Source organism: Cupressus sempervirens, chromosome 6, assembly GCF_028749045.1.
Source record: "Cupressus sempervirens isolate cs-2001-9-10 chromosome 6, ASM2874904v1, whole genome shotgun sequence".
Classification (NCBI taxonomy): Eukaryota; Viridiplantae; Streptophyta; class Pinopsida; order Cupressales; family Cupressaceae; genus Cupressus; species Cupressus sempervirens.
The window spans coordinates 261503314-261525965 of record NC_143123.1 but is presented as its reverse complement, the minus strand read 5'-3'; the positions used below and the strand labels follow the sequence as shown (position 1 = coordinate 261525965).

Genomic DNA, 22652 nt, shown 5'->3' with positions numbered 1-22652 from the left:
CCATAGAGATGGTTGCTACTTACACCAGGTTTTGATCTCCATTCTTCTTTTTGCAGATGATGTGGTTCTTCTTGCTTCTTCTCCAAAGAGTTTACAAAGGCTTCTGGATGGTTTGGCTTCCTTTTGTGTTCAGAGACAGCTTACAGTTAACCTGGGTAAGACTCGAGTTATGACCTTTAATTGCTTAAAGACTTCTCATCTTCACTTCTTTTATCAGGGACAAGAGATTGAGATCACTTCTTATATGTATCTAAGAGTGAAGTTTTTAGTGCCCTACTTTAGTATGAGACCAGCAATACAATCCAAAGTTAGTAAGAGGATAGATTCTCTTGCTATGCTTGAGAAATAGTGTTTCAGACACCATTTCCAAGATACCTCATCCAAGTTAACCCTCCTAGACTCTCTTGTTCGGTTGACTATTCTTTATGGCTCAATGGTTTGGGGGCCTTCTCTCCTTGGATCTAACTAGGCCTCGATCAAGCGGGTTCAAACATTGCTTTTACACCGCATCGTTAGATGTCACTAGCTCACTCTTCATAGTATCATTTTTGCTGAGTTTGGTGCTCATCCCTTTAGTCTTGCAACCATATTTGATCTAATTTGGTTCCTTCATCGCCTACGTGGTTTTGCAAATTTGGCAAGTGAACGTGATAGATACTCCTACCTAGCGTATTGTTCTTCTATTGCTATTGCGAGTTCTAAGACTAGCTCTCGTGCTCGTTGCAGGTATGCTCAGGCATCTTCTTTGCTGAGATCGATTGGGATTGATATTGATCATCTCCCTCCTTATCACTTCTCATTGAACGCCCCTACTCATCTCCTCCCCTCTCGACAGGAGTTAAATGAGCATGTTAGACTTCATATCTACAGACATTATATTACCACTACATGAACTAACCCTTGTGGTGGCTTACGGCCGAGGATGGCCCTCTATGCGGAGAACTTTCTGGAGATCAGTGATGGGATTATTGTTTGTCCTAGTTATCTTTCTCAACGGTGGTGTCATGCCCTACATATCTCTCTAGGGTCTTTCAGAGTTGGTTCTCACCATCTTCATGCTCAAACAGACCATCCTATTGACAGAGGTGAACATATCTATAAGTTGTGTAATCTAGCTGAGGTCGAGATGGAGACTCACTTTATTTTCTGTTGCCCTATCTTTTATGAGATCAAAGGGAGATTCTATTGTCTGTTCCGAGACTGTTGTTCTCTTTCAGCCTTCTTCAATTATTGTGACCAGCGGTGTCTAGCGCTTTATCTTCAGGAGGCCACTCTACTCCGTGATAGTACTTTACAGTCACTACTTCCTCACCGGCATACCTCTGATCAGCTTATTACTTCCTTTTTCACACCCTTATCTCCTTTACGGGGTGTGAAAAGGCCATCTAGTTTTACCAGTTCTATTGGTCATTTTGGATCTATCAGACCTTGCGGCAGTCTTACCCTTCTATGACTGATTTCTTTTTACCAAGAAAGGACTCCTAGTCTTTCCTTGGTCTCTCTCTTCTTTCTTCTTGTCATTTTCTTTTCTCAAACACTGTTTGGTGCTCCTTCTGTTGTCAGTTGTTTGTTTGTAAGCTCTCAGTCCCATACACCTTTTGTGGTCTTTTGTTGGACATTAATAATTTTATCTTATCTTATCTTCTTTGGCACATTATCAAGTGCAACCAATCAATCCAACATCACATTATTGTTGCAGTGTTTGGGGCTTATCCTTTCAAACTTGAGGCCATCTTTGATTTGGTTTGGTTTCTTCACCGCCTTCAGGGTTTTGTTGATTCCTATGACAGCCGTTGCAAGTATCACTTCCCACCCTCTATTCATCAGAGGTCATGCTTGATCGTCTCCCCATTTCCTATACTTTCTTTTGGGGGCGGGGGGCTCATCTCCTCCCCACTAGGACAGAGCTAAATAGGTGCATCAAAATCAACATTTGGAGACAACTCATCCACACTATTTGGATCAACCCCCACAAGGGTCTTCACCAAAAGATGGTGTTTTAGTCGGCACACTTTGTAAAGATTTAAGATGGGATTATATTCTATCCCTCCTAACTATCCCACCATTGGTCGCATTCCCTCTTCATTCCTATTGCTTCTTTCGAGGTAGGTTCACATTGGCTTTACATTGACACAAATCATCAATTAAAGAGAGAGACAGAGACAGAGAGAAAGAGAGAGAGAGCAAAAGTTTTGCTAGCTTTGAAACGTCAAAGAGCCTAAGACAGAGGAGCATTGATCTTTCATTGCCCTATTTACTATGAGATCAGAGGGAGATTCTAATATCTTCTTAGGAAGGCTTAGGATCTCTCCACCTTTAGATAAATTGATTAGAGATGTTTGGCCCTTAATATCTAGGAGCAACACCAAGCGTCATCACACTCTTGTCAACCTATTATTTCCTTCTTTGAGAGGCTCCCCTTGGCTAGAGTCAGCTTGGTTCCTCATTCAATTTTTCTTGATCAGTTAATCCCCATAGGGGCTCTTCTCGATAGTGACACATATCCTCCGCCATTCCCCAATGGCGGTCATACTCCAAGACTTCTCAGAGACAATCCAAACGAACTCCTTGTTCCTTTTCTTACCCCTTGATGCACAAGCTCTTTGTTGAGCCTTCAACCTCATAGGGACGACAGACTTTCCCTATTGGACTCCACCTCCCTCCTATTGTTCTCACTTTCCTTGCTTGTCTAATTAGGTTTGTCGCTTGTCTCTTGTTTCTTCTTCTTTATTTCCTTAGGCATAGTTTGGCGCCCTTTTTGTGGATTGGTCCCTTGTAACCATATCAATCTCTTTGACCCATTTTGTGGTCATTTGTTGGACATCTTATCTTCATACATTTCATTTTCAACCTGTAGAATTTGGAAACCTTATTATTTATATGGCCACACTTAAAACCATAGATTAAAACATCACAGGTATCTTTGCAATAAGTCCACTTATCGTGAGAAGATATGTGGCATGAGAAGTTACGTGACTTTCTGGAAAGAAAAAATTATAGAAGTTTACGAAATATTGCAGAGAAACTTGCAAAATACCAGTGATGATGTTTTATCACGATGAATCAGAAACTTATCGCTCGTGGATGCATAATATCCCAAAAAGGGCAAAATACAATTTTTCTCAATTACAAAAATAGGTTTGGAGAGGAGAGAAATGATAGACTATTTTGATATTGTACTTGTATTTGCTTATAGTTTTACAAAGACAATTTGCTATTTTAAGTTTGCTTCAAAGTTCAGACTATCAGACTATGCATACCAGCAATCAGGTATTCCACATGAGGATGCAATTTTGTTACCTATTTTCATTTTTATATATCTAGATCAGCTTGTTTGGATTGTTTACTTGTTTACTAAGTCATTAGATCCATTTTCTTATTGATTTCTTTTTTAAAACATTTCTAAATTAAATTTGAGCAATTTTTTAAGTTCCTGTGTAAACTTTACTTATAGATTTCCTTTTACTGCTGAATTATGTATATTTCCTACAGGTATAGTCAAAGCAAATGAAGTATACAAGTGTTGCAAAGTATATGTAAAACTCAACACAAATGATGATAAATATATACTGTGCAGCACTTGTATACTTCATTGGCATTGATTGTACCTATAGGAAATATACGTAATTCAGCAGTAAAAGGAAATCTGTAAGTAAACTTTACATGGTATCAGAGCTTGGCTAAGGAAAGATCACACCAAGTTTATTAAATCAGATTTTTACTTCGAGACAAACAATCCTCTCTCCCTCCAAAATGACAAACAAAATGAGATTCAAACATAACCTTGGAAGTGTTGATAACTTCAAATCCTGAAAACTTTGAGTAATGATGTTGTTAATGTTGGATACAATTGTTTAATTGTGTGTTGTCTTTGATAGTACACAAATGTCATATCAGTTGGCAGATAGTGCTTACCGAGCTCACTTGGTCAGCAAGGCAATTTTCTATGTCCATACAAAATAAAAAATTGCAAACATATTCACTAAGCCATTACCTAAGCATTCTTGTATCTAAGAGGTAAGTTAGAGGTCATTCCCCTATCTAAAGCTCACTAAAATAAAGTTTTAGTGATGCATCAACAAGAACCAAGTTGAAGATCTATCAGTTGATGCAGCATAGTCAAGGAAACATTGCATATGAATCAGTACTCAAGGTACATTGATACTCACTTGGTATGTGTTGTCTTTGGCATGTGTTGTCAAAGAGAGAGAGTTTATTGTCATATCTTTCTAAAATTTGTCTGAGGGAGAGTTTACTATCATATCTGTTTGGAGAAGAAGCTATGTAATTCCTTCACAGAGGGAGATTACTGCATTAAAGAAGTTTGTGGTATAAAATATAAGAGGGAGAAAATTTCTATAAGAGAAAGACTTGTTTTCAAATTTCATTGTGCTATGACATGTTGTGTTGCCATCAATGTCAAAGAGGGAGATTGTTGGATACAATTGTCTAATTGTGTGTTGTCTTTGATGTTACACAAATGTCATATCAATTGGCAGACAATGCTTACCGAACTCACTTGGTCAGCAAAGCAATTTTCTATGTCAACCGAGCATTCCTGAAAATTACTCTGCGTAGATAGTGTCTACTGAGCTCACTCGGGCGTCGAAGGAAATTGTAGCAGAAAGCAGCATTAACCGAGCTCTCATGGTTAACGAAGGAAAGTTGGTCAGAGGTTAGTGTTTACCGAGTTCATTCGGTCGCCAAAGGATTTTGTAGGTTCGCAGTGTTAACCAAACTTCTGTTGGTTAACGAAGGAAATCATTTCAGGATCATTGTTTACCGAGCAGGGTCGGCCAATGAAGGATTTTGTTAATTTTAGAAATAAAGTTTAATTATTTCAAGTATTGATTCTAACCGACTGTGGTAATGTTTTATTGGTCATTGTAATTTGTAAATGAGCCGACTTGATAATCTAAATGCTATAAATAAAAGGTCAAGTTGTGATTCTAAAGTGTATGAACATGTATGCAAGTGTATTGAATGTTTGAAGAGGAAAGTGTGAGCGAATTTGAAGGATGGTCAGATATCCTTGAGGAGCAGCAAAGTTATATTCGATCAGGAATGATCTAGTGTGAAGCAGAACAAAGATCTATAATCGGCAAATTTAGTTGCATCTCATTCAGCTCATTTAATTGTTACTTTCTTACCATTGTAGCAATGATTCCAAAATCTCTTAACAAAGTTGGTTTAACAGCCAGTTGTAAATCCAAGGTGACAGTTCCATTGAATTGTTTTAAGACCTCTTGCAAGGCCACTCCTAACAGGGTGATTAAATCTTCTAACAAGGTCACACCTAATAGTGTGTTTTATAACCTTTAACCAGATTGGCTCCTAACAAGGCTCACTTAGAAGAGGGAAATTAGTAGCTAGTTATTTGGTGGTTTTTCCCATATTGTGTTTCCACGTTAAATCCGGTGTCTCATGTGTTCATGTTATTTCTTTCATGCTTACATATTAATCACTGTGAATGTTTAAAGATCAATAATAAATATAACATACACTGCATCTACTGAGTTACAGCAATTTATGCATGTTTACCGAGTGACAGCAGTAAATAGTTTTATCAGACATCTAAGGGATCTGTGGATTTGTTTTTGTGGTAACTCATTCACCACCCCTCTCAGTTACTCCATCTATATTTCCAATAATTAAAAGAAAACAAATTGGAATCATTTATAGAAGAGGACAAAGAGGAACCTAAAGATGATCATGAAAAATCAGAATGGATAGAGAAAAGTGAAAAGGCAATGAAGATAATTGTAGATACTATTCGAGACCACATAGTACATATTGTGGCAAAACATACCACAGGTTATCGTATGTTTCGAACTCTTGAAAATGCATTTATAATCAACAATACTAGTAGAAAACTTGCTCTTAAAAGGCAGATGAATAGTATAAGCATGAATAAAGGAGAAACTATAAATGTTTTTTTTATGAGAATAACGGACTTAAGAGATCAATTATCTGTACTTGGTTATGAGATTGAAAATCAATAGTTATCATTAATAGCATTAGGACTTCCAAACTCATGGGAATCCTTGTACAAGGCATAAGCGCTAGGTCTAAAATCCCTAAAATTGATCGTTTAAGATATGATTGTCTTCAAGAAGAATCGAGATTAATGTTAAGGAAAAAGAAAAAACCCTAGATGAAGATGTTCAAGTTGTTAATACAAATGCTCATAAGAAAGGAAAGAAGAAAAACAACAAAAGGAAAAGAAATTTTCATGGAAAAGGACAAACCAAACAGAAGAAAGATTTGTCCAAAATCTAATGCTTCAAATGTGATCTATATGGACATTATGCAATAAATTGTCCTGATAGATCTAAACCTCAAGCATCTTTTGCAAAATCTGAGAAATCAAATGGAGGAAATGAACATGAAAAATATGTTTTCTATTATGCATTATCCAGCCAAATATCAACTAAAAGGAATACATGGATAGTTGACAGCGGGTCTTCCAAACACATCACTAGATATCAGGATAACCTAGAAAGCATGGAAATAGAAACAGATGAAGAAGTTACAATTGGTGATGACTTTGCACAGTCAGTAAAAGGATTGGGACCTGCACCATAAAATTGAAATCTGGAAATTCTATTCAACTTTTTGGTGTTCTCTATGTACCAAGTATTAAGAGGAATTTAATATCTGTATCTGCTCTTGAAGATGATGGTTATAAAATTGCTTTCATGGAAGGGAAAGTACTAGCATGGCCTACAAATTCAACCATTAAAAGGGCTCTAACAATAGGAGTATGACAAGGGCTCCTATATAAGCTATGTGCTAAGACAAACCTTGCACTTCAATGAAATATGGCACCGAAGACTAGGTCATCTCAACTTCCATGCCCTAACATCAATGAAGAAGATAGTAATTGGAATCCCCAAGTTAAAACATATTCAAAATAAATCATGTAAAGGTTGTGCCTTAGGGAAAAACACTAAAAGGCCATTTCCCCATAGTTTGAGCAAAACTAATGAAGTGTTGGAACTTGGAACTAGTACATTCTGATCTATGTGAGCCCATGTCTATACCATCTATAAGAGGATACTTGTACTATTTGATATTTGTTGATGATTTTTCAAGGAAGACATGGACATACTTAAATGCAAAGAATCTAAAGAACTTCTCTCTAAATTTTAAAAATTCAAAACTATCACTAAGAACTCCGGTAAGAACATTAAAATCCTAAGAACAGATAATGGGAAGGAGTATACTTCTAAAATATTAAAGAATTTTGCAAACTCACTAGGATTAAGAGAGAGTTCACAATCCCTTACAATCCTCAACAAAATGGGGTTGTTGAAAGAAATAACATAACTATTGTAGAAGTTGATCGGGCCATGATTTTTGATCAAAACTTGAGTATGTCTTTCTGGGCTGAAGCATCCAACACTACAGTCTATATTCAAAATAGATGTCCTCACTCACATTTGGACAATAAGACTCTTGAAGAAGCATTCTCTGGAAAGAAACCTGACATCAGTCACCTAAGGATATTTGGATGTCCTATATATGTGCATGTACCTAAGGAGAAAAGGACTAAGAACCTTCTAGAAGAAACGGTATTCTCATTGGTTTTAGTGAAATAGTAAAAGGATACAGAGTGTACATTCCTGGACAAAAACAAATGGAACTAAGCAGAGATGTCATCTTTGAGGAAGACATTGCTTTTAGAAGAGCCAAAACCACTGATGAACTAGATACATTTGATGTATCTCCAAAAGAGAGTCCTGCTCCTAAGATTTAGAGGGAGTTTCCTGAAGAGACTGCAATTGAAACTAAAATCCCTCCAAAGACTCAAGAAGAGAGTCTTGATCACTCTAAAAGGCCACTTTGGGCAAGGAAAATAATTCAGGAAGGAGATGGATTTGCAGCCCCTTCAGGAACCTTCTGAGAAAGCAAGAGGCCTAGAAAATTGACATATAATGCTTTCATATGTGAGAGCTTGAATCTTGAACTTTTTAGCACTTCTAAAACACTTAAACATCAAACTTGGAAAGACGCCATGGTGGAAGAATACCAGTCTATATTGAAAAATGATGTTTGAGACAGTTCCGAGACCTAAGGAAAAATTTGTTGTGTCTTCAAAATGGCTCTTCAAAGTCAAGTATGCTGCAAATGGTAGCATTGAAAACATAAAGCTCATTTTGTGGCTAGAGGTTTTTCTTAAAAGAAAGGAATTGATTTTGAAGAAACTTTTGCACCAGTTGCCAAGTACAGTTCTGTTAGAGCTGTAATAGCCATTGTAGCAGTCAAAGGTTGGAAAATCCATCAAATGGATGTAAAAACTGCTTTTCTTAATGGAAAGATAGAGGAAGAAGTATACCTGGAACAGCCAGAAGGATTTGTAACTCATGATGCTGCTTCTTATGTGTGTAAATTGAAGAACGCTCTATATGGATTTAAAATAGGTTCCCCGAGTATGGTATGAAAGAATTGACAAATACCTCTTAATTCTTGGATTCACCAAGAACGTGGTTGATCCAAATCTCTACTTCAAAGTAACTAAAGGTGATATGTTAATTCTAATTCTTTATGTTGATGATCTTCTAATTACAAGGGAAGACCACCTTATTGATCAATGTAAGAAAGATTTGGCTTTTGAATTCAAAATGAAAGATTTAGGAATTCTCCATTACTTTCTTGGTTTGGAAGTATGTTAGAAGTATGGTAATATTTTTCTCTATCAAAAGAAGTACACTATTGACATTTTGAAAAGATTTGGAATGTGGGACTGTCGACCCATGTCTACACCTATGGAAACCAATCTTCACAAGCTAAAGGAAGCAAGTGTTGAATCCAAACTAGTTGATTCCACATTATACAAACAGATAATTGGGTCCTTGATGTATCTTGTGAATACTCGACCTGATATCTGCTATGCAGTGAATGCATTAAGTCAGTTCATGTGTGAACCTCATGAGATTCATCTTGTAGCTTTGAAGCACATATTGAGGTATCTTCAAGGTACTATTGGGTATGAACTTAAATATGAGAATACCATCTTGGAATTACATGGATATACTGATTCTAATTGGGCCGGAAGCGTAAAAGACCGAAAAAGCACATCAAGATGTTGCTTCAGTTTAGGATCAGCCATGATCTCCTGGATATGCAGAAAGCAAGATTTTGTTGCTCAAAGTTCTACTGAGGTAGAGTATATTATAGCAGCTATGGGAGCTTGAGAAGCAGCGTGGCTTCGGAAGTTGCTTTCAAACTTGTTTGGTGAACCTTTGAAACCTGCTACGATTCATTGTGATAATCAAAGTTGTATCAAGTTATTGTGAATCTGGTATTTCATGATAGATCCAAGCATATAGAGATCCTTTACCACTACGTGAGAGACATGGTGGAAAGAAGAGTTATGCAATTAGAATATATTAATACAAGTGATCAAACTGCTGACATTCTCACCAAGGCTCTCCCTAAAGTGAAAGTTGATCATTTTAGAAAGAAACTTGGCTTGATTGAAATGCAAGTTTATGAGATTAAGTCTCAACTTTGTAAAATTTGTTTAATTAAATAAAGATGTTTAAAGTGTAAACTCTTTTGTCATATGTGTGACTCTATGACTCGTAGGCCTACCCTATGTTCATTATTTAAGGAGATAATCTTTTATAATGAAATATTGATTCTGATGATATAAGGTGACGACACGTTCTCATTGCTTGTTTCAATACTTAATAAATTTACGCTTTGCTTTGGACATTTTGAATCTTCATGGTCCCCTGAACCACACCATCTGCACAGTAGTTGCGGCGCCTCCTTCGTAGTACAGTCCCTCGCGAAGTGACCCCAAAGATTACATGCCCGACACTGTATCATCGGCTGTCCACTCGCATCATATTGTATTCTACTCCGGCCTCCATTGTTATTGTTATTGTTTCCACCCCTTCCGCGTTTATTGTTATTTTGATATCCACCTAAAGTTGCATCATTGCCCGTGTTGTTGCTATTGCTCGAGGCTTCCTGTGTTAGTAACACCTACTGATGTCCTTTTGTTTTCAAGTTAAACGGGCACTCTTTCAAAGAATGCCCTGCCACTTGGCAGATGTCACAAAACTACTTCTTCGGGCATGAACCCTTCGTATGGCCGTCCTCCTTGCAGTCCGTACACCATAGTTCTCCTTTTACTATCTCCGAATTCTTTTTCAAATTTTTGAATTCTTTCATCATCCGCAGCATGTCTTTCTGTAGAGCTTTCACCTTCTTGTTTGATTCCTCATCGCTACTACTACTTTTTGAAGATGAATCATCTGAATCAGAGGACTTATGCTTTTTCTTCTTACTTGTCTTCTGTTCACTTTCCAAATCCATAGCGCGAGTATACGCATCGGTGCACGATGCTGGTAGTACAATCTTCATTTTCTTTTTAAGAGTCGGTCGTAGCCCCTCCACAAACCACCGTTTTTTCAACCCATCCGCTGGTTGACTCTCCATATTTCCGATCAATTCTTTCAGTCGCCAGGCAACAGCGCCAAATGTTTACCGCATAGGGTAAGAAGTTAACAAATGTATAACACGATTCAATTCAAAACAGGTACTTTATTCATGTATGCACTTGCAGATTACAATCCGATTACAATGACTACAATGATCTCTTGATGATTCCAAAGTCCATCTCGGGCATATACATATACCTTTCCGAAGGGGTGACTCAAGCGTCACGCACCCGTTCAAATACTATTCTACCCGTCGGCTACATTATACATTTACTGACAACATCATGATGAATATCATGCGGCTTGATATTCAAGGAAAGATCATGTTAGTTAAAAGAGCATGTTGATGGATATCATGTGACTTGATATCTGTTGAAGATCAATATGTTCAAATTCATGGTGGATATTATGTGACTTAATATCTATGAATGTACCATGCACTGGTATGGTGCATATCATTTGACTTGATATCTTTATACTCACCATAACTGAAAAGAATATCATAAGACTTGATTTTCTTATATATATCTTCAGGATATTACTTCTTATTATGAGAATATTCATATGCACTTCGTTTTCCCTAGCTAAGAGGGAGTGTTGAGGCAAATAGCTTTGGTTCAAAAAATTGCACTAATCTCATGAAACCATACTCATGTATATACATGTCGATATGCAAAATATTGATAGGTATATGTACATGAATATTGTCTGAATATTTTTAATGAAGATCACAGCATTCAAAATTGTCAATGCATATTATTATTGAAGTAATATCTCAGATTTGAATTCAGGAAACAATCGCATTTATACTGATTGTTATCAATTGCAAATAGACTTTGTTAAAGTCTTAATGGCATTAGTTCTTGTTATGACTAATCATCAGGTGTGACCATTCCATTGAACAGGCACATCAGTGAATGGACATGTCTCCAAATGGAGACATGCCCATTCACCCATGTACCTGTCCACATCATATATAATGTATATGTCGCCCGATATTGCAACATAGTAATTGATTAATGTGTGCAGATTGAAGGCTATATAGAACGCCGATCTTAAAAAAAATATTTATCATCATTTGCATTGAGTTTTATATATACTATGCAGCACTTGTATACTTCATTGGCATTGACTGTACCTATAGGAAATATACGCAATTCAGCAGTAAAACGAAATCTATAAGTAAACTTTAGATCTTGATATTTTCCCAATAAGTTTCCAACTTACCTCCGAGATTTCCCAATATCTTTTTTTTCACCCTTGGTGATAAGTTGTCGATAACAATATTTTGAACTATGCTTAAAAACATTTAAGAGTAACTTAACTTTGCACTTATTGGACCCTTTATTAAATTTCTTTACAAGGTAAGCTTATTCCTCATCGCTCAAGGTTTTTCTTCAAATCGAAACCAGGTTCTTCATCTTCCTTAATACCTTAAAGGCGGCTACTCACTTTGATGTCATTCTTGACTTGGTCCTCATCTCATATGCTATAAGAATAGCATGCAACTCATCCATCTTTAAGGTATTCAAGTCCTTCATCACTTCAATTGCTAAAATTTTTGCATCAAATCTCATAGGAAGAGATCTTAAACCTTCTTTTACAATAATCTCTTCCTCAATTGTTTCTCTAAGACCACAAATAGTGTTTACAACTTCATCAACATGAAGTAAGTAGGCAGCAACATTTTCTTCTTCTGTCATCTTTAGACTTCCAAATTGTCTCCTGCTGATTTGGAGCATAGCCTTTTTATTTTGTCATTTCCTTCATTATTCTTTTGAAGCTTATCTCAAATTCCTTTTGCCAATGGGGCATTGCATCACTTTGACTAGAGTAGATTTGGATAGCCCACATAGGTTTGCATCCATATCTTTTGCATTTTTTCTCGAATGCATTTTCTCCATCTTCATTAGTTGGAGTAAATGGTACAACATAGCCATTTACAACTACTTACCATATATCAAATCCATGAGCCCTCAAATAGGTTATCATCATAAAACTCTAAAATGCATAGTTATTTCCATTGAACAATGGAGCTTGACTTGAGAAGAACACTTCTTGGCTTTCCATGTGTTCTAAAGATCTTTTCTTTAAGCGGTTGCATTCTCTCTAAAAAGGGAACCACTCTAAAAACAAATTGAAGAAAACACACACCCATACTTATACCGGGGAGGGCGGGGAGAGAGGTGAATCAATATAAGAATGATCTTTCCAAAATAAAACTTTAGCGATCTTGAACAATAATCAAAGCATCCCACACAAGTAAGACTTAACAAATTAAGAGGCAAGATGCACATGCAAATTTGCATGAAACCCTTACGGGAGAAAACCACAAAAAATTGATTTTTTTATTTCTCAAGGAAACTCATCAGTGGTGTGTCTTGCACTTTATCTCTAGAAGGCCATGTGGCTTCGTGATCACACTCTAAAACTTCAATTCCCATTGAGACAAACTTCAGACCAGCTCATCACCTCCTTCACACGTGAATCTCCTGCCTGAGGGACTAAATAGTCACTCTGCCCTCCTTCAGGTCACACCAGATTTGTGAAGTAATAACCCCTGCCGGTTATAACTAAAACAAACACTAATTCCCTTTGCTAATCAGAGATTTGAGTATTTAATCTAACACTTGGCAAGCACTCAGATAATTTTGAAGTCTGGCAAATTTCTGATTAGTTTTAAAGATCAAATAGAATTGCAAACTATTTTCTATGCCACAAAATAATGAAATACAAAACTTCTCATCATAGTCAATTTCTCAATTTATTTGCAAATGCTAAGTACTAATCTTTGGCTGAAATGTAATTTTGCACAGTGAAATTATCACAAAGTTACATTTATCATATCAAGCCAATTCAATTTCATTGACAGGAACAAAATATCATGAAACTTGGAATTAAGATTTTACTTTGCCTTGCACAATAGCCAGTAAATCACAGCTTCCTGAATAACCAAACTGAACAGCATATGAATGCTGACTCTAATTCAATCAGTCCGACAACCCAAATTGCACAGACCCCCATTCCAGATGTCAATGCAAGTCATACAGATGCAGCCGCAGGTCTTGAAAAACAAATCACAGGTCACAAAATTATTTTGTTGCGCTGAAGAAATGTCTACGCAGGCCTTCTAGAAGAAGATTCAGGCCCATCAAACTCAAATGCATCCTTTTCTACAATGCCCGCCCCTACTAAAAGCCAAAACGCTGCCTGGAAATGAACAACAGCCTTCCAATGTTCACAAGAAACTTCCTTAATTACAAACGCAGATTTCTAATTCCCCAAAACACAGACCCTTGATGTGATGAGCAGAATCAAACTTCCTTTTGGCAGTGAATTTCACAATCAATATCTCAAAGCATGCAGCTCGAACTCCTGGTAGTTGGACGCCTGGCAGAGAAATCTGAATTATCACACTTGCAATTGCTTTTAAATTATATCTCCAGCAATGTCAAAAGCCACTCCAGTCACAAACGCCATAGTTAGGAAAAAGTCAAACAGTATTCAGAATTCGATGCGAATTAAACCCTCAACACATTGGTATTTTTACTCATTAATTTCTTAGACACTATAATGTCTCTCAGCCACAATTTGTACACTTTGAGTGAACACCTATAATCAGAATGTAAACAATTCAACCCAACCCACTTTACCTCACCAATGGTGGAAAATTTCAGTCTTCTAACCCTTATACCTCAGCAAGGGCTCAGAAATCAGTAAACATAGTAACTTCTACACAAAGCAACAAAAGCAAATAAATATTCAAGGATGCTTTTTCCAATGAAATGAGCTAATATTTATAATCCCTTGTTGACAAAAGTTTCCCAAAAGAACTCAACTTCAGAAATTGCAAAAGTTTTCCAAAAGAACTCAGCTCTTGAAACTTTCCAACACAACTTTTTTAGTAATATCTCTAAATAAAATATTATAATAATGCAATTTTAATAATTAATTAATAGATAAGAGCTCATGCAATTAATTGCCACATCCTCTACAAGTGACACCCAACTGCCAGAGCCACCCAATATATTGCTAAAACTGGGAACTTCCAAAAATAGACTTACTAAAAATAGTAAGTTTGCAACCAAGACCCCCAAATCATCTTGTCAGCTCATAAGGTACATACGAGGCCTCATAAAGGACACACTCAACACCATCACCCTATCTCCAACAACTCCCTGAGACAGTCTAGGACACACCCTCGCCCCAGACTGTATCCTTCACTTCTGGACTACTTCTAGTCTTTAAGGAGTATTTAGTCTTTCCTTGTCGTGTTCTTTTGCTTTCTTGCTTGTTCTTTCTACAGACGTCATTTGGTGCTCCCGCTACTGGCTATTGTCTTGTTGTACATTTTCCAGTCCCCTAGATTGTTGTAGTCTCTTGTTGGACATTAATAAATTATTTTATCTTATCATATATAACTTCTCACAACTTTGTAGGCTCTAACCTACTCAAGACACAAATCTCCTTCTCTGAGCTCCAATTTAGCAAGAATCTCTTTGATAGAGAGACTCTAACCTCAAATCTCGACAAGTATAAGGCTCAACCTTTGGACTGAAAGATGATAATGATGTTTGTTAGATCTGCTCTAATTCCCTAGAGAAGACTTCAAAAATCTGTTTTTAACTCTTCTCAAACCTCTTCTCTTAGGACACATCCAATCCACCCTCAAATTCTGTTTTAAATTTAGAATTATTCTAGCTCATCATTCCATATTGACCTGCCCCCATACTGGCAAAATGTGCAGTCAATAGTAGCTGCAAACCTTGCATTCCAAGCACCATCTTATGAGATAGAATGCAACATAGGATATTAAGGATGCTAACAAGCATAGACTAAATTGAATTAACACTGGGTGGACCATAATGTGAAATGGATGGACACAAATAGAACGAATCAAGCCCTTATCAACCTCCTCATTGCTTATTGTATTGACAAGATATTTTTTAGTTGTGAGGATGCTATCATGTCCCCTTTCTAGAGTGGACATCAGAGACGATAGAGTTAGCCTATCAGGGAGTCTCGTAGGCTGGCAGTGGTGTTTAGAGACTCAGTCAGGGTATACAATGTTCGGATCTAAAGTTTCAGATAGTAGGAGGGCAGTTGAGAGCAGTTCCTTAATTGTAGGAGGAGTTTCCTACATTTTAGGAGGTGGAGATGGGTTATAGTCTTGAGTCTCTACGAGATCATTCTATGGTTTCAGTTTTGGGAGATTGGGAGATGTTCCTATTTTTTAGGAGTATCCCTAATTTTGAGAGATGAGACTATCAGTTATTTTAGATTATCCGGCATCAGTCACAGGAGGTGACGAGTTCAGTTTCACCTTGTAGAGGTGTTTTGGCTATCAGTTCGCTATTTGGGAAATGTTTTTAATATATTTAAATATTCTCCTAAGTTAGCATTTTAATAATTTAAAAAGGCTAAGTTATAGCCATTTTGGAGTAATAAGGGGTTTTTTGGCCTCATCTGGGTGAATATCCCTTGATGTAATAGTTTGTTGGAAAGGTCTTGAACTTTTCTAAATATTTCTCTTTTGACTCAGAGCATTTCGGTGAATGGATTTCTTTCTATTGGGAAAAAGGTCATTTTCTAGATATTTGACCACTTTAAAAATGAGAAATATATTATTTTATAACCCAACACCACATGGGGACACTTTTAGGGTTCGAGCTAAGTTTGGTGGGTTATTATTGACATATTACATCTTGGATTTGTGTTTTGGGCTCTAATTGAGCTTTCAACATTTGGGACGCCAAACCCACTTGCTTTACCTGTTTGGGATGTACCCCCCAAAACAGTGGTTTGGATTCTTGCAGTCAGAAGCATCTTGGAGATTGTGCATTGTTTCTTCTGGGGAACGCAGTACTGAGTCAGAGTTTTAGCTAGGCTTTGGGTATTTTACCCACGTGTGGGAACTTTGCAGTTGTACGGCCACGCCTGGCAGTCATCTACTTTCCCACGTACAGCATTTGAGAGCTAGATTTTGGCCGTAGCTTCCTTCTGGACTCATATTTCACCTTCACGCCTTCAAGTTGGCTTTATTCTTGGTTGTAATCATCTAGATATTATTGTAAATCTTCATCTAGTTACATATTAGGCGTATATTCAAAAAAATATGTTTGAAGCGACTTTGCTTTAAATGTATTTGGAATACATTTTCAGAACTGGTTCATGTTTTTGTACTTTTGTTATTACTTATTGAAAAATCATCAAAAATATATAACAATCAAACCCTTCTGCAACTCCTATCTAGTTCTACATGAAAATTTTAATAAACAAGGAAAACAAATTTTAAAATATAAAATTACAGCAGATCAGTGGAAGAGATCCATCAGGGATCTTTCAAATGAATCAAACACAATCAAATCTGCAGCAGCACTGTTTGAGATGCATGGCCTAGCGACCAAAGATGTAGGGCAAAAAGATGTGGTTTATTTTATTATAGGCATTGTTGCTTCTTATGTTGTTGTTGGGAGACTCCTAACAGACAAATACCCCACTATATTTTGTTACCCCATATGCAACACATTTCCTTGATCTAACCTATCAATTATTAGAAAACTTGAATGTGTTAAGGAGGTATTTGAAGAGGCTCATACAGTTGCAAAATTCATTGATTGTCACACGAGGGTTTTGTACATGATGCAATTTTCCACAAAGAGCAAGAAGCTAGTTCAACAAGGGTGGAGAAGAGTTGCAGCACACTTACACTACACAATCTTTACCAACAAAAAATGAATTTGAAACGAATGTTTGTTTCAGAGGAGTCAATGGAGTGTTTTAGAACAAATTGTATAATTTTTGAAGCCTCTAGCAAAAGTCTTTATGCTTGTGGGATGGGAATAAATCCTCCAGGGGATAATTGTATAAAGCCATGGATAGGGTCAAGGAGGTGATGAGGGGTAGTGATGGAACTCTCAAATTTTGAATTTTTATTTATCTCCATTTATGAGATCATACAGGAGACGAATGATGAAGTGGCATTGTAAATATTAGAGAGCTCCATTATTATCTGGACAGAATAAGTTTTGTATTTTGAAATGCATAATAGATTCATATCTTATCTGGATTTTGGTGATAAGCAACATTTTCTAGAACAATAGCAAATTGAGCAAATTGAAGAATAGCGATTAAACCAATGCTGAGTTCAAAAATACAGGTTTAAAAGGATCAGAAAAGCTTTCAAAAGATTTGCAATGGTTTGTGCAGCAAAGTTTTATAATTTTAGAGCCAAGTTCTTCAGAAGGAAGATACTAGAGTATTTAGAAGAGCTCAGACAGAAGTAGATCCAAATCACATTCTTTCAAATAACATTCTTGAGAAATTTTTCCTGCACAGTCAGTAATTCTCAACATTGAGTTGCATAAAATGAAAGATGATTTTGGAAGTTAATTGGTGCAAAGTTATTTTGGTGTTAGATGTATATTTAGTTATATTTTCCTTCCAAGGTCATCAGGTGCACCTGTGGACTCGGTTTTTTTTTTTTTCTATATACAATGAATGGCTGGAAAAATCGCTTATAGCAATCAACTTCCTATCCCAAGGATGATGATCTTCCAACTCTTGCAATTAGTGATCTGCAGTATCATTCTTCAGCAATATAGTCTCATCTCTAGTATGGAATTATGTGCTTACAACAATGACAATAATGATGTATCCAATATCAACATTATATTTTGCAGCAATGATGATGTCTCTGATATGTGTTTAGACTTCTGCAACATAATCATGCTACCCGTATGTGCTTGAAAAGGTATTGGAGATACGTAACCAAGAGCTTGAGCAGGTTGGAGGACAGGATGTCGAACGATTTTTATCCGCCTCAGCCTGTTACGATACATTAAAGGCTTCCATCCTATAGGCGGCTAGGCATATTTCAGAGTAAACGATTTACCAGGTTTAGCATGGTGATTTATTTGCTTAGTTCGTGAGAAAATACTGGAGCTTTCCTGCAACAGCGACGTTCATATAACGGATTTTCTTCATCCCGCGTTCAGGAGTCACTGTGTGGACAGATTTTGCTGGAGGAGAGCCATTACAATGTTAATCTTTATTAATTGTTGCCCAGCGGCTTACTTCTGATATGTTTTCTTTTGTTTTGCTGCAGGTATATGCGTTGGAAGTCGTTTCGCGCAGAGATGCAGAGCAGAGCACCCAGGCGAATAGGGATCACAAACTCTGAAAGAGGGGGATATGTCACATACTGGTTCATCAGCGAATGGGCCGAGCGACCAGTTTATTGCTGATGCTAAAGAAGATACTCTTTCTCCTGCCAAAGTCTTGGCCAGAGGTCTCGCAATGTTTTGTGCCGTCGGGAATCATATTTTAGCTTGCATAATTGTTAAAATGATTATTTGAGGTATACAAGCGCTTCCGACAGTTGAAGATTTTAGAGGAATAATTAAACTCGCTGGGAACTATTATTTTAAACTTTAAACATTGTTTAGTTTTTTATAAAGGGTCGCAGCGTTTGGACGATAACTGACACCCTTTCCATGTATATAAATATATGTAAAAGACACAACATATGGGGGGATCGAATTCATTGCTCTAAAAACAGATATTGAAACTATTATCTGTAAATCTTCATCAAATACTCTTAGATTTTTTCCTTCTAAGGAGAAGTTGGAGACCTGAACAAAGCAAAAGGATTCAGATTTCTTGAGTATTATTTTCAAGCGTTGTATGGATTGGAATGTGTTGAATAGAGCATCAAAAGGTTGAGTGTCTTCAATACAATTCGTCCTACAACCAAACCAGTAAGAAGATTTATTTGTCATAGAGTTCAATTGTGTAATTCTCGTCCTTTATAGTTTGTTTATTTATTTGTCTATAATTTATTAATTTGATGAGAACATTAAATTGTTTAAGGCTGTTCAAATTCGATCAATACAAATAATACAGAATATCATTTCTTTTCTATTATTTGTATCTATTGTGTCCATATGATGGTTAAAATATAATAGACTAATTTGAATATGTTGGAACATAACAATTTATGGCATCAAATTAAATGAATTTTTAGCAAATATTATACTATCAATACTGTAAAGTTGTATGTAAGAAATATATGTTTGACTCTGCTACCCAATTAGAATTTGGCACTGATCATAAATCTGCTCATAAATATTGAATCTAATGCTGGCATTTCTCCATCTTTTTCTTTAAAGGATTTGATTTCGTTTAATAATTTGTTTTAACTTTTCTATTTCAGCATACAATTCTTATAAATAATCAAAGTCTGAAGTTATTAAATTTGAAGTCTTCCTTGATGCTTGCCAATTGAGGATTCTATTTGATTTCAATAATCCGCTATAAATCATCTTGGAATTGAGTCTTGCCATCCAGGATTTAGGTAAACAGGCCTTGGTCCAGCGGAACCAAAAGCGCAGGGGATTGAAATCAATCCCGTCAAGTTGGCCAAAATCAGTTAGATACCCAGCATCGAGCAGGCAAGGCTCGTAGGTTTCTAACCAGTGATTTTGATAACCAACAGGTAGGATGAAAAATAATGACAAATATATGCCATTATGGGTTTGATTTGTTGCAACTGAACAATAAGACAGGGCTATAGCATTTGTATATGAGGTAAATGATTATATACGATGAGAAAGGGAAATTGTAGTCCAGATATTCTATAGTTTTATTACATGTACTATACGATAATATTAGAATATTAGAATGCTTCTTTAATGATCATCTTAGTTAATCTTTAATTTATTGGGTAGTTTCTATTTTTGTCTTTAGTTCATGACTGTTTCTTTTAGAAACATCATCTTGTCAATCTGTATCAGTACAGATAATACAACTCAGCATGTGGCTTTTACATAATATGGATATAGTATACCCATCATGTAAATAGATATTATCGCCATAAAAAATGAAATGAAAGCAGACATATTCACTAGAAATACTAGTGCATATAATAGAATAGCTTGTTTTTACCTGATTCTGGATTCGCTACCTCTTTAAGTTGTGCTGCACAATTCACAGCAAGTCTAGCTGACCTTGCTTCAAATGCCTCCAATACAACTGAAGGCTTCAGCCAATCTTTAGCTGTGATTGGATTATATCATAATCAGTTCATGAACATCAAATATTAGTTAGACAAAGCTAAAGACTATAAGGCAGAAATGAGTTTATTCAGTAAATTAATCATTCTACAACAAAAAGAACTTTCACACATCCTCACAGTGTTTCAGTAAGCCAGGCATTAAGAGAGTATAGGTACATTTGATTTCAACAATAAATTTATACTATTGACACACAAAATGTTCTTAAGCTTAGAAGAGATTGTACGATGTTTACCAATACACTATTGAAAATGCAACTAGGATATGTATGTGTTATTGAATGGAACTGTTAGAAAGTTCAGATAGCCAAATAGATGCATTGAACCAAGTAGAGTTTGACAATGAACCAAGTAGTAAACTGAATCAGTAAAAATTACATTTTTTTCTGCTAACCACAGCATGTTGATGCAACTAGCATGATGATTCAGGGCCGAGTTCTCATGCTTTTTTTAAGAACAGCCAAGGCTTGCAATGTGACTCATAGGATTCTTGCTCAACAAAAGATGTCTTTGGCATCCACAGGATAAAACACATCAAGAGAAGGGAATGGAAGAATGAAGATTTGGTCAAAAATAGTGAGGACTTATTGCTTCAGAAAATTTGAATAAACAGTGTAAAAATTATGAAAAAAGGCATGTGCCTGTAAAGGTCTGTGTGATCATAAATACCTTAATTTGGTCTAGTGCCAATAGCTCCATCCCTTATATGGAACATGATAGGGCCTCTTCCCCCAGATCCCATAAGGGGTGCCACCCCTCAAGTCTTCATCACCAAATGTAAAAAGAATGTACTCTTTTGAATATTTCAATATAATAATGAAGTCTTACTTGATGTACCTCATCGATTATAATTTTTTCGCATGTAGTTTACTATTGTAAAGCTTGTAAATCTTTTAGTAATTTAATATTAAATCATTCTAGCAATTAATTGTATGATATATTATGTCATGCAATAAAAAGGTTGGAATCTTGAATGAACCTTGGTGATGACAAGCTCCAAATGTAGCATATATATCTGATTATGTGAGTGTGAGTTTGTACATGCATGTGGGTGTGGTTATGTAAGTATTGATGCTTGTATGTATGTTTATATGTAAATTAGGTTACATATGTACACAAGCGCGCGCACACACATGCACAAACACACACACAAACACAAACACGCATGAATATGTATAATAATATAAACACATGTATTTTATTATCTAAAAATTTCGTAAGTCACTATGACCACAACTTAGAAAATGGTGACTTTAGACGCCAATGTAGTGAGATAAATCTCTCCTCTCATAATAGGGGAGGCTCCCTTCTTTTTTTTGGTGGCTATAACAACTGGGATTGACAAATGGGTGGTTCTTTGAATCAACTCCTCTTTTTTTAGAAATGATTGTATGGCAAAAAAACTACTTGCAATTTATCGAAAGGTACCTACTACTACGGTAATACCGGTGGCTTGGTAATTGACGTAAGAAAAACTCCCAAGACAACAATTATAATTATATTTGGTTGATTGACGATAAGAACCCAAAGTCTCTTACAATCAATTTTTTTTGATAAGAAAAGCGAATATATAACATGGCGCAAGGTCTCTTGCCAACTATCCAAGTAAAATAATATACATGAGATTTAAGCACAAAGTCCTTAGTTCAAAGTGTTTACAGCCACTAATAAGCTATAACAATTCTATTTTTGGAAGCTCAAAGTCTTCAAGAAACCAAATCGAATGCTCAAATACTTCCACAAATAAACTATAAATTACACCACCAAAGATAAAGTGATCAATGCAACATAAGAATACAATGACCGACTTCAGATTTCACAACACAAAGTTTGAGAACACCTACTTCTTTATGCACTTCCTATATGTTTCTATCTAGAAATACAAAGTTTTCAAGCTATATGAACTTCATCATAGTCTTCTTGCATAAAACAAAAGATGATTATTTACAATGAGCTCTCTCCTTTATATATAAGAAGAAGAAAGAAAAAGGTGGAGAGAAAGGGGAAAACCCTCACCTTGACTTATTCAACTAGCAAACTCCTAACTAACTTTGACTTATTCCAAGTTGCATGCCTAGTGTTGTTGCAACTAGATTACATGATGCATGTATACAAGTGTATGTTTC

At 36.1% G+C, this 22652-nt stretch overlaps 1 protein-coding gene across 2 annotated transcripts in view; it reads right to left on the bottom strand.

Annotated features, from left to right (window-relative positions):
* LOC149552236 (peroxisomal acyl-coenzyme A oxidase 1-like) overlaps positions 1 to 22652 on the bottom strand; it is a 192641-nt gene that overhangs the window by 22337 nt on the left and 147652 nt on the right. For both annotated transcript variants that reach the window (XM_089787758.1, XM_089787757.1), the window contains one exon: positions 20400 to 20510. In XM_089787758.1, coding sequence (XP_089643884.1) covers positions 20400 to 20510 — 111 coding nt within the window. The remainder of the gene's footprint in view (positions 1 to 20399; positions 20511 to 22652) is intronic.